At 45.7% G+C, this 12,989-nt stretch overlaps 2 protein-coding genes across 3 annotated transcripts; one reads left to right on the forward strand and one right to left on the reverse strand.

Annotated features, from left to right (window-relative positions):
* Positions 1-1,522: 1,522 nt before the first annotated feature.
* On the reverse strand, positions 1,523-4,532 carry Zcchc18 (zinc finger CCHC-type containing 18). The gene is made up of 4 exons (XM_057760408.1): positions 4,390-4,532; positions 3,994-4,045; positions 3,684-3,823; positions 1,523-3,286 (listed from the first exon to the last, which is right to left on the reverse strand). The coding sequence occupies exon 4, from the start codon at positions 3,174-3,176 to the stop codon at positions 1,998-2,000; it is 1,179 nt and encodes a 392-aa protein (XP_057616391.1). The 5' UTR covers positions 3,177-3,286; positions 3,684-3,823; positions 3,994-4,045; positions 4,390-4,532; the 3' UTR covers positions 1,523-1,997.
* Positions 4,533-4,615: 83 nt separating this feature from the next.
* Slc25a53 (solute carrier family 25 member 53) lies at positions 4,616-12,773 on the forward strand. 2 transcript variants are annotated; one of them, XM_057760409.1, is made up of 2 exons: positions 4,616-4,827; positions 10,344-12,773. In XM_057760409.1, exons 1-2 carry the CDS (start codon positions 4,706-4,708, stop codon positions 11,293-11,295), a joined length of 1,074 nt encoding a protein of 357 aa, XP_057616392.1. In that variant the 5' UTR covers positions 4,616-4,705; the 3' UTR covers positions 11,296-12,773. The 2 variants fall into 2 exon arrangements, with proteins under 2 accessions (XP_057616392.1, XP_057616393.1); XM_057760410.1 differs by lacking the exon at positions 4,616-4,827 and adding an exon at positions 6,468-6,481.
* Positions 12,774-12,989: the final 216 nt, after the last annotated feature.

Below are 12,989 nucleotides of genomic sequence, written 5' to 3' on the forward strand. Positions count from 1 at the left end.
TATAGTTTCTGTTTGATTATTTTGGGTCTGAGCAGTGGGGGATGAAAAAGCACCCTCCAGCAACAAGCAGCCAAGGCAGAAATGATCTTATAACCTGAGATCCTGGATAGATTTGAGAGTGACAGAGAAGAGGAAAAAGTTATAAACTTGGGAGAGGGTTGAAGATCCTGTAACTTTGGAGGTCTGAGAGACCAAGTCAGGAAGAGATAGGGGAGGACCCCCTTTAGCTCCTGAGATATGGAAGTGAATGTGAGAAGCCCAGAATTATTCCAGAAGGATGTAAGAAATGGTTCCCTTGAACCTTTGCCCCTGGTGAGTACTCAGCCTCAGGATCCCAGGAACACAAGCACTTCTACTCTCCTTCATGAAGTGCTGGGAGCAGGGGAGGTAGTAATGGGCAGAGCATAGAGGGCTATTCCCTCCCATTGCCAAGAAATGAGTGTGACTTCAGAAAAGGGGATGCTGCAAAATGATATGGGTGGGGAAGAGAAGGATGGAACAGGACCAGAGGCCAGGCCCAAGCAGAGTCACGAAGGGTGATTCTAGCAGAAGCGCTGTAAGACAAGTTGTGAGTGCAGCATCCCAGAGAAGCCTGCATAGGCTGCATGCAGCTCCTGGCCTCTACTCCTCACCCAGGACCTCAGCCTGAGCTCCCATTGTCCCTATCGAGTGGGCCATAGAGTCTGTTACCGTAACCAGAGTCTCTACCACAGACCACAGTGTCCCAGGTTCTGTGTGAAACTTGCTGTCTACAGTTGTTGCCAGACTTCCTGTTTCTGCCTGCCTTCCACCCTGGTCAGGATGTGCTCGCTCCATCCTTGTTTGTACCTGGCCAGCTGTATGCTTCCTCTCCCTGACATGCCTGCTGCCACTGCTGCAGCTCTCTCTTAGACCTCTGCAAACCCTATTATATTGGGGTAAAATGACCCAGATTGGGGTTGCACAGATATCTCAGCAGTTAAGAGCACTTTATGCCCTTGAAGATCTACATTTATTTACCAGTACCTACCCTTTAGAAACTCCATTTCCAGGGTCTCTGACACCTTCCTCTGGCCTCTGTAGGCTCATAATACATGCAGGCAAAAAGTTCTACATGTTAAATAAAAATAAATTTTTTACAAATGCTTCAGATCCTTGGATCAGCATTCATTCCACTCTCCTATCAGCCTTATATGAAATCACCCTCCATTAGCCTTCTTAGTATAAAGACTAATGTACCCATAGGGAAGATGCTCAAAGATATCAGATATCTTCAGCCTCTGATCACAGGCCAAGAGGTGAGGCAGAAAGAGATGGACAGGAATGGCCTCTTTGGCCCATGGTCAGATTTCACATGATACATTTGAGGCCATGGAGACATTAACTAGTTGGTGCAGATGGCCCTATGAGCTAGGAGGCAGGCCAGTTACAAGAGGCTTTGAAGAGACTCAGCTTCCCTTTAAGTAAAATACCCTCTACTATAGCTGTTATAATTAGTTTCAGTTTTTATCTTCCCCAAAGATGTAACATACATGACATTAAGTTAGATGCTTATATATTCATTTATTTAGAAGTCCACAATATATGCTGCTTGATGAAAAAATACAGATAGAACAGCACTTATATTTGATCACTTTTGTCTATACATATATATCTAGGCACACAGGTACAGGGAAATATACAGAAGGACGTTCACCAAAGGGCTGACAAAGATTGTATCAGGGTGAGAATTTCGGGTTTTTTCAGATTTCATTTGGAAGGTACAGAAAGATCCCACTTCACGAACAGATTAAAGTCACCAGAGAAAGACACACAGAGAAACAACCACTAAGCTGTCAGATGATGCTTAAGCAATGAATGATGTGGGGGGTCATCCCTCTCCATTATGTATGTGGTGTACAAATCTGCTTTTTCTTCCCCCCCCCAAAAAAACTGGTTTTGAATTAATTCCTTCTGAGGCCCACCCCAACTTTGTTTCCTCCAGAATTAAACATTGATCTGGGGCTGAATCTCACACCTTAGTATGGTGCAGAGGGTATTGCTCTCTCCATTTGAATCATCTCCTGCAGAGTGACTATCAGATTCTCAAAAAGAGGGCCCTTGCTGGTATTGTGGCCACAGGTTTCTTTTGCATGGCCCTCTTCACCACACTGGGGACAGCGGATTGGGTATTTTCGCTTTCTGGGTCTATGAAGATTCTCAGGCCCATTATCCCCTCGCCCAGAACCACTGCTAGTGGAAGGAGCCTCATCATCACTGTTGGAGGATTCAATAACTAGCACTTCATCCTGAGAAGCGGCTCTGCCTCTGAAGGATGGGACACTTGGGGATGGCAGTGGAGGGTCCTCAGGTTCCACCAGGATCACATCTTCATCTGAGTCATCTGGGGAATCATCTATCTCTATTACATTGCCGTCAGCACTGCCTATCACTATAGGAAGGGAGCCCTGAAATACTACAGGGCTGGCGGCCCTCTCCATTATTGTCTCTGCTCTTCTGGCCCTCTTATGTTGAAAGAAAATGCCATCCCAGTCTTCTTCCTCCCTTACCATCCCCATTAACTCCAGGAAGTCAGGAAGGGCTTCCTGCTCGTGCGCATGCATTTGGAGGAGCCCCTTAAGCTTGATGCGCAGGTCCCTACTGATCTCTGCCCCTACAAGGACCTGGTGCAGGCGAATTCTGTTTGCATCTCTCTCAGCAAGGACCCCTGCCTGGATAGCATCTTGCAGCTGCATCTCTAAACGGATCATGTACAGAGATGGTCTCTCTCCATATGTCTGCAAGGTGTTTAAAAATTTACCACGTACTGTTACACTGCTCTTAGACTCCCCAAACACCAACTTCATGGCCCGCAGGAATTCTGCCACATTTAGATTGGGATTGGCAGCCTGGAGCAAACGCATGGCCTCCCTGGCAGGGCCCCTAAGGGTTCTCATCAGGCGTTTCAGCTTTTCCTCCTCAGACATATGCCAGTCTGGCAGGACCTCGTGGACTTGGCTTAGCCAGTTCTCAAAGGTTTCTTCCCCCGGGATCAGCTCTGCCCTCCCAGAAAACAACTTCATCTTTCTCTCTGCTGCTATGTTGGCCATCAAAGGACCAAGACTCCTCCCCAGGGCCCTCAGCATGGAATGGGCCAAAGGCAGAAAAGCTGCATTCTGCCTTCGGCTGTTACTCAGACGAACAAGGATGCTAGTCATGGCCGACAACAGTCAGGTATCAAGATGCTTCGGCTTTCTGGGGCTGATCGGCAGAAACCTCCAAAGAACCTTCGTTCCTGGGCAGTATCTTCCTCGCGTTTCGGTAGGAACTGTCAAAGAAAAAAGGAAGGTCAAAAACGCAGTGGACTTGGAAAGAAGCTTCTAATCACATTTTCTACAGGCCTGTCTATTTGCCCAGCGCTCTACTCAGCAGGAGACTGGCACCTTACAATCTTAAGGAGCAATAGGATTTCTCTGCGCCAGTGAGGCCTTTGTCGGGCTCACATTTACTCCCTCCCCACTGTACCCCGCCTCATTTCCTGCCTGTTCTCCAGGAGAGGCTGCCTGTTGCTTGAAATTCTAGTTGCAAAAGCCTTTGGGTCCCATACTAGGCTCTCAAAATAGAGGGCAATAGAATAAACCTCATAGAAATGTTAATGAGTAAAGGCCTGAAAGATAATAGGTCACAATGTCTCCCTCCTTTATCCCCCCCCCCCTTATTCTTACCAGAGCTCGGAAACTGGCCTTCGCCTTTATTAAATCCAGCCTCTGCAACAGGGGCTTGCCGTGAGAGTTCAGGTCCTGGGTAGGGTTGATCTCTGTCCACTGGCTTCTCAGATCCGGGTGCTCCGAACCGCTAATTTAAACTGCGCCACAGCAAAGGGAAGGGAAGACAAAGGTCTGAGCAGTCAGAAACAGTCTCATCGTTCCTTCACCAGCCCCACTGTGGCCAGGAGGAAAAACCCTACCTTCAGAATAAAAGCCAAAGGGCCCACCCCTCCCCCAATACTCTTCACCCGGGAAACCACCGGCCTACCAGCTCCACAAGCAGCCATACAGAATTCAAGTTTGGAATCGGCTTCGATGGGCTGTCATGAAGAAAAAGAAGAGAAGTCGGCCACCCTCCCACCTCCGTTACTATCCACGAAGAAATGAGAGAAAAGGGACTTCAGGACAGAACGACTGTGATTTTTCCCTCTGCCCTTTGCTACGTTCCTGGGGGGTGGGGGTGGGGGTGGGGAATGTTCCCTCTCCAAGCCAGTGAAGTCATACTCTTAAGAAACAGCCAGGTTAAGCTCACCCCCTCCCACCATGTAGCCCAATCACTGGGGTATTCACATCTTTGCCTCAAAATTGCCAGTTCTGAAGCCCCAAATGGTAAGGTTTCATCCTTCCATCTCCGCATTATGCGGTTGCACCTCCCTTTCTTTACCTGGCCTTCGTAGTGGACAGCAGATGGATGGTCGGGAGCCGCGAATAGCTGTCTTGTCTCTTAGGGCCTGCAGGGAAAGGATGGCGCCTCAGCTGTCTGGGCTATCCAACAGAGCTGGGCTGCCCAGCCAGGGGTAGCGCAGTCTCTGCAGTGGTTTCCAAGGCAGCTGCAGCTGCCCCCGCCCTCCAGTTCAGCCCGCAGAGCAGTGGCGACTGCCTTCAGCCTCTGCCCACTGAGACAAAAGAGCGTGACGAAAGGAGTGGCGTGGCCAATCAGCGGTGCGCGGGGGCGGCCTCCCTGCAAAGCCTGGGCCAGGATGCTAATGCCTGCCAGAGGGGGGGAACCTGCTTGGAGGGGGCTGCGGCAGACTGGTGCGGGAGCGGGCGCGGCGTCAAGTGCAGCTCGGACTCACGGACCTGGCCCATTTACATTTCACTCGTGAGTTTGCAGCTTCCCCTCTCTTCCCTTCTTCTTATCGCCTTCTACCTTGGCTCCTTGGCTGCCGCTTTGCAACCGGATGCCTTAAACACGAGGTGGGACCGAAAGCAAGTGAACAATGAGAGTTCTTCACCTTTGTATAGGGGGGAAGGGGGGGAGCATTTGCTGAGCGCTTTCTGTGTGCCAGTGCGCTTGCACGGACATCCCACTTATTCTTCTCTCCAGTCTTGTGATAAAACGTAGCAGCGTGCCCATTTAACAGAGAGGGGGATGTAAGCACCTAGGCAGTATGGGTAGGAAGCACAGAATTCACAGCTCACACTCCAGCCCTGGCGTCTAACCTCAAATACTCCTTTTAAATACCCCTCTCTAGTGTCAGATTAAGAGTTAGTGGAGGAAAAAAAACGAGGACGAGAGGAACAGTTTAGGGCTATATAAAATTAACGAACTGCTGTTTGCAACATACCGATGAGAAAATTGAGCCACCATGAGCTTGGGCATCTTGTCCTGTATCATACAGCAAATAAGCTAATAGCATCGGATTTTGCACCCCAGTCTGTTGTTCTGTTGATGCCAGCGTTTTCCTCTGTGTTGATGCCAACACTTTGCTCTGCCTGGCTGTCCGGAGAAAGCATATTCACTTACATACACATCCACAAACTATCTCAGCAGCTTTGCTAAGGTGACAGCTGTGCTGAGGAGGGGAGTGAAGAGAGAGACGACAAAGAAGAGGAGGAAGGCGACCCTCGTGGTCTGCACTATAACAAGGGGGAAGCTGAGGCTCTTTACTGCTCACATTTTTACACGAAAATAAACCACCTGTTTATAAAAATATCAGCATTTCCCTATGGCCCCAAAGGAAACCAGACTCAGAGACACAGAGATGACGTGTCTAAAATTACAGGGTGAAGCCAGAGCTTTCAATCCAGAATTCATGCTACAAACTAAAGTAAAGCTGGTGCCCAGCTGCCTATCACAGATTGATATTTGAGGGCTTGTTAGAAATGCACCTTCCCAGGCTCCAGCTCTGGGGATCTGGCTTTACTGGGACTGGGGAAGGAAACTGTCATTTGTATTTTACCTGTTGCTACAACTGATTCTGGGTTGTGGAGATCTGTGAACCACTGTTTGAAACACCACACCATGCTGAAGGGTCTGCCACTTAGATGTTCGTCCACAGCCTATTTGTCACGAAATCCCAGAGCAGAAGTTTCTACCTCAAGTCCTTCTTGAAATTGCATGCAAAAGATTAGAACACTTCTTTCTGATACCATTGCTCTGTGGATTTTCAGATGGGCCCATGACCTCAAAACAGTTAAGAACCGCTGCCCTATAATCTTCAAAACATCCTCCTCTTTCAACACCTGCCTGAAGGAAGAAGTGTTACAAACAAAACACCATTTGACCTAGCCCACACCACAGCTCTCGGCAGCTGATATAGCTCTTTCATTTCCTGGCTCAAGGATAGGTTGCTAGGCTGCCCTTCTGCAAGCTCTTCAGGGGACTTCTTCTTTGCTGGCTTTGGCATCACTAGCCCCAGAGAAGGAGCAACTCCATGGAAACGGCATGCAAGGCTGTCCAAAGCGAATGGGCCGTGAAGCCAGAGGCTAGAAAACCTGCTCCATTTCCCCTGCCTTCGGTTCTTAGATAGCAGGTATCACTTCCCTGTGTAGATAGATGGTGGGTGGCTAGGAGGCCCCTAGGCAGGGCTTGCTCTGGACTTCTGATGCTTGAAAGCACAGGAACGATTTTAAATCCTGCAATTGCTGTTGGCTTCTTCGACCTGCTAAGGTATTCAATGTATTCTGGTCTGCCTTCTTATTTACAACTGCAGTTACTGGACTCGTATAAGCAATCCAAATTTGGAGGAAGCACCCTCTGTGTAGCACAACCTCCACTGTTGTGCTTCTCTTGGGGATGAAACAGTGAGGTAGAGGTGGTGGAAGGTAAGAGTGGCTAGAGGCACGTAAGAGGCAGGTGGCTGACCTTGTAGAGTTAGGGGTGGGTCTGGGGGTATCTGGTGGGTTTTCACATACTCTTTTGCTTCTGTTCCCTGGTACCATCATGTTAGACCACAACCCCACAGCAGACACTTGGTCTGTGCTTCCACTGGCTTCATCACTAAAGCAGATATTATGTTGGATCTGCTGGATAGGATCAAGGAACTGAGGATAGACCTGACAGTTCCAATTTAAAAAAGTGAAAAGAATGGATCGTGCTTAAAGGTTGAAGCAAGAACATTTTAGAGCGAAGTTACCAGCAAGGTCCATTGGGATTCAGAAGACCTCTTATCTCTGGCCACATGTGTGAGAGTGCACACCAAAAGATGGCTCTAATGAGGTCACATTTTCCAATTTTGACAAATGAACCTTAAAAGCTTGCAGGTTTAGGAGGTAACACTTTCAGATGAAATGATAGTGGCTGCTTCTCAGCAGCCCTGCATCGCAGACTTTTTTTTTTTTTCAGAGAAGAAAACTGCGAGTTTCAAGGAGGTGAAGTAGCTTCTGTAAGGCCACGTACTTCTTGGGTTAGAAGCACTGGGATGCTAGCCCAGGGCTACCAAACCCTAGAACCCATGAATACATTTCTTTTCCATTTTGAGGAGAAAAACATAAATGCTTCTTGCAGGGCTGGTTATGCAGTTCAATGGAAAAGTATTTTGTTAGTATCTAAAAAAACTGATTTTGCCAGGGCGCTGGTGGCACACGCCTTTACTCTCAGCACCCAGGAGGCAGAGACAGGCGGGTCTCTGGAATTTGAGGCTAGCCTGGTTTATTAAATGAGTTCTAGGACTGGCTCCATAGCTACTGAGAAACCCTGTCTCGAAAGACCAATAACCATAAACAAAACAGAATAAAAAACAACAAAAAGAAAGAAAAAACCTGATTTTGATTTTGATCCCTAATGCTTAAAAAAAAAAAAGAGGATAAAAGCAGCCACTCCAGTATAAGATCCCAATGCAACCATTGAAACAAGGTAGCAATTTTGTCATAATTTGACCTTAGCTGCTACCACATTTCCCCCCAAATAATAAATAAATATAAAGCAATAATGATAGTAAGGTTCAGAGTGTTGAAGAGAATTAGTCATAAAGCTAAGGAATGGCGGAGCAGGATTGGGGTGTTGTCTGATTCCAGTGTTTTGTTCTCTATGACATCCATCAGTGGAGAAAATAATCACGGCCATCATTATGACTCCGTTTGGTTAGTTTCTGCTATGTCTGTTTTTTCTTTGTTTATTTGCTTTTTTTTCTTTCACTACTACCACCACCATGGACTGTTCTGTCTCTACAGAGTATATATTCCAGAAGATCAGTCAGAACCAGATGAGGTGGTATGCAGGAATATATCCAGCGTTCTTATGGGAGCTGGGGAAAGTCTTTCTTCTATGAATGCAAAGCCTAAAATAGACACCATGTTCTAGGGAACCTGCCCCCTTAACATTAATTCCTCTCCTTTAAGTCTCTTCCTCAGCCTAAAATGCCTGTTTCTACTCCTCCACCTAACAAGAGGCGACTTACTTAAGGACGGTGCCACATTTTTCCTGAGAAAATCTTTATTAGCACAGATTAATTGCACATTGCAGTGCTCTGGGAAGTCTTGAAACACGCTGTGGAGAGAGTGACTCCTGGCTTGTGCAGATCTCCAGCATTTGAGTGCGGTTCACTGTAATGTCGCGTTCAACACGATCGATACAGCAGGCATCTATCATATGGAGCCATACCTGCCCACTCCCTAACAATTGCTCTTCTACTTACAGGTCTATCGTTTTTAAGTTTCCACATATAAAAAGAGCTTTGACTTCCTGTTCCTGATGAATTTCACTTAGCAGTAGCATCCAGTTCCTCCCAATCTGCTGTAAACGAGAGGTTTCATACTTTGTGGCCGAATAATGTTCCACTGTTCTAATCTACATGCCTCATTTTCATGACCTACTCATTTGTTAGCGAGCACTTTGACCGATTCTGTAATAATCATTGTGCAGAGCGTGGCAACAAATGGACAATTCGGGTGTCTCTTTTGTAGGCCTATCTTACGTTTTCCAGGTATATATCAGGAGTGGAACAGCTGAACCATTGGCTTTATCTATTTTGACTCTTTTGATGAGCCTTCATACTGATATCCATACTTTCTATGCTAACTCATATTCGCATAAACAGTGTATAATGGCTGTCTTTTCTCCATAGTCTTGCCAACACTGAGTTTTTCCTGTCCTGGGCAAAATAAATTGTTCTTGTTTTTCTTCTTTGACTGTGATTAGTTTTATTTTGTTTTCCAGTGTGGTTTAGTCCACTGATGACTGTCTACCCCACGGAACTCCCATGCCTGTGAAGACAGGCACCAAATCCTATCTATCTTTAGCTCCATGGTGATTTAACAATGACTTTGAAAGACGATCAATATGTGTTTTAGCTGAACAAAGAACTGGCTGAGAATTCCCCCAAATGAACAGACATATGTAGGACTGGTGAGACCCATTTTCACTAGACTAGCCTGGAAAGACTGGGTTCCCATATGCTCATTTGATTAGGTTTGTAGACATAGGAGTCAGATCATAGGGCTTAGATGATAACTGCTCAAGGCAGGCTCCAAACCCATTCTCCATCCCATACTTTGAAATTAATGTTAGGGTGCCAAGTTCTCCTGGAGGATTATGTCAAGCCTTTGAATTGATAGAACATCTTTCCTGGCTCCCAGAGGACCAGTGCATATGTTCCAGCATGCCATTTCATCTGACTCTAGCTGGTCTTCAGAAGCATGTGCTCTGTGAAGACAGATAATGAGGCTGAGAATAATCTTTTCTGATATTTTAAACATTGAAGCCACAAAGTCATAGATTTTCAGCAACTTTATCTTATTTTATGTTCCTAATCTTTACGACAGCCTTCTGTGTTAGGCCTTATTATCACCACTTTGTAGCAGAAAAATGGGAGACAGTGCAATTCCTCCCTTGCTCCTGATCACACAGCTAAGAAAGTGGTGGGGACAGAATCGAGTTCTACAGCTATTTGTCCCCCAAAGTTTTCTTCAAAGAAAAATCCACAAGAAAAACATGAATTTTCTTCCCTGTACAAAATACAGGTAAATAGATTTACAAAATGATGTATGAGATACTTAAGGTAAGGTGCTTCTAAATTACTGTTCACTTTTAATCCCCCAAAGAGCCAGTTTACAAATGTACATTTTAAAAACATGACGTTTTGTGCTAAGAATTGAATACAATAGGTTTTTAAGCCCTTTTCCCCATTTCTATGATTTTTAGTCAAAATATTTTTGAATGTTTGAATTTTATGGTGTCATCAAAGTATCATAGAGGTGACTATCAAGGGAAATAAATTAAAATTTTGATCTAAAGTTGATGAATTATTAACTACCTAAGGGCATGTCTGTTCTTAGAAACTGTCAAAAGTGTTTCCTGACATGTAACTTTGTCTTGGTTCCATGTCAGGCAAAACCAGGAAAACGCTTACTGAGCCATGAAAATGGTTAGTCTAACTTCTTGTCTCCTTTTGCTAGTTTCTTCCATCCGCATCCAGTTGTCCTCAGCATGGAGGAGCAGAACAACTCTGCTGGGAAGGAGCTTCAGCACAGGACACGAACAGAAGTCCCAGGAAAGAAAAGCTGGCACTCACAGGCCTACACTCTGGGGGCCATTTCCAACTTCCTGTCTACTTTTCTGACCTTTCCTATCTATAAGGTTGTGTTCCGGCAGCAGATCCATGCTATGGCCGTGTCAGAGGCCGTGAGACAGCTTTGGCATGAAGGCCCTCAGTACTTCTACCGGGGTATCTACCCGCCTCTTCTCTCCAAGACCCTGCAAGGGACTCTGTTGTTTGGCACTTATGATAGTCTGCTGGGCTTTCTCTCCCCTGTTGGGCCACACTCCCTTGGACAGCGCTGGACAGCAGGGCTCATGTCCGGTGTGGTAGAAGCTGTGGCACTCAGCCCCTTTGAAAGAGTACAAAACGTGCTTCAGGATGCTCGCAAGCAAGCTTGTTTCCCTAGCACCTTCAGCATCCTCAAGGAATTCAATTCTTACGGGCTTTGGGGGCGGCTGTCACTGGGCTATTATCGCGGTTTCTGGCCAGTTCTTGTCAGAAACAGCCTGGGAAGTGCTCTCTATTTCTCCTTCAAGGATCCTATCCAGGATGGCTTAGCAAGGCAAGGCCTGCCCCATTGGGTTCCTGCTTTGGTGTCCGGTAGTGTCAATGGGACGATCACCTGCCTGGTTCTGTATCCTCTGATTGTGCTGGTTGCCAATATGCAGTCTCATATTGGCTGGCAGAGAATGCCAAGCCTGTGGGCCTCTGCTCAAGATGTGTGGGACACTAGAGGTCGAAAAATACTCCTGATTTATAGAGGGGGGTCTCTAATCATTCTCAGGTCCAGTGTGACATGGGGCCTCACTACTGCTATCCATGACTTCTTGCAGAGAAAGGCTCACACCAAGAAAGAGATGAAAGACTGACGAAATGCCGTGTGGCCATGGCATCTTTGTTCAAAGTCTTCACACATTGGTTGTGTATAGTATATTTCTTTGGCTTGGTTACCTAAAACAACCATCATTTAGTATTTGTAAACTGTCGCTGCATGGGAGACGCTCCTAACTTTTCACCTGTTAGTCACAGACAAAGCCTATCAGGATTCCGTAGTCAAAGAAAGAACGTCTCCCTAGTCTATACACAGCTTCAGTAGCCTCGGAACCTGGAGCCTTTAAATAAGCTGTAGCCCAGATTAAATAAAATTCCTTTAAGGAATCATTTTAGTAAGAAGAAACTTTAAAAGAAGACCCTACTCGGGTACTGTGAGTCTGAGATCCTTTCACGTGTCCTCCTGACCAAACCCAGTAGAACTCCATTTTCAACGAACTGTACCAGACTTTAAGGAAAACTTTAGAGATGCCTATATTTTCCTGACATTGCTCACTGCCTCTACCACAGCCGCTCTCACTTCAAGCTACGTGTCCCACTATCAGGGCACCTGGTCTGTTTTCAAATCCTAGATTAGGCTCACTTCAACCCATCGGGTACCACAAGAACTGATGATGATGTTGGAAATGGGACTGAGAAGAGATTTGGTGCCTGGATGAAAAGAATAAAGGCTTTGAGGCAAGAGATTTAATTAATTTAATTACATGCCAAATAGAGGAGACCTTTAGCTATAGGTGGTGTGTTGTTATCCATTAGGACTATTTTTTTATACATATAGTAAAGTGATTACATTGCTGCCAAACCATTTATGTTTCCATAAGGAACCTGGAACTAACATGACCATATTTCTTCACAATTAATTGCTAATTTTGTTGATGCGGACAATTATAGAGTAACTACAGCATAATGATCTTAGCCTGTCATTCGGAGCCATTGCCAGTTTGGTCCCCATATAACTCTCTGCGTATTATTACACCATGTGCATGGACTGCGTAGGCCAGTCAAATGCAGTGCTATTCTCTCTGCAAACATTCCACGATCTTACTCAAGACCATTCTCTGGCCCACACTGTCTCCCCACTTGCACTGCTCTCCACCACACTAAAAGGCCCCCAGTTTCCAAAAGTCCAGCTCCAATGCCACTACTGTCTGCATGGAGCCCCTTCTCTATATTCCTCCACCTGAACATGGCATTAGTTTTGTGATACCCCCTTCCAACAGTTCATCAACATGCACTGATTCCATTGTGGCACAGATTCCATGTGGCCCCATGTTCTTGCTGTTCTTCGATACCTCCTACTAGATTGTAAACGTCTTGAAAGCAGGGATTCTTGTATGCATTTTTAAATCCTCCATTGTGCCTAGGTGCTCAATAAAGTTGCTGAATTATTGAATCGATTATCAAGCTGTGATACGGTCTATAGCCTCAGGGTGCTATCCCTATTACATGAAGATAATGTTACTGACGCATTGTCAACAAGACACATGCCTTTGCAATGTGTTTGTGTTCTTTTGATAGTGGATTTAGTTTTGTGCTAATGATGATGCCAATGATAACAATAACAATAAGAATAAAATTACGTTCAACTAGAATATTTGGTGCATTTGTGTTTTTTATAGCATGCTATAACATTTTATATTTATTATAACAACTTTCGCACCAAAATTTCACAAACAGAATCACATTGCACAGCTGTCCTCCTTTCATAGCTAGAATGTTTAGTATTTCCAAG

Source organism: Chionomys nivalis, chromosome X (assembly GCF_950005125.1).
Source record: "Chionomys nivalis chromosome X, mChiNiv1.1, whole genome shotgun sequence".
Lineage (NCBI taxonomy): Eukaryota > Metazoa > Chordata > Mammalia > Rodentia > Cricetidae > Chionomys > Chionomys nivalis.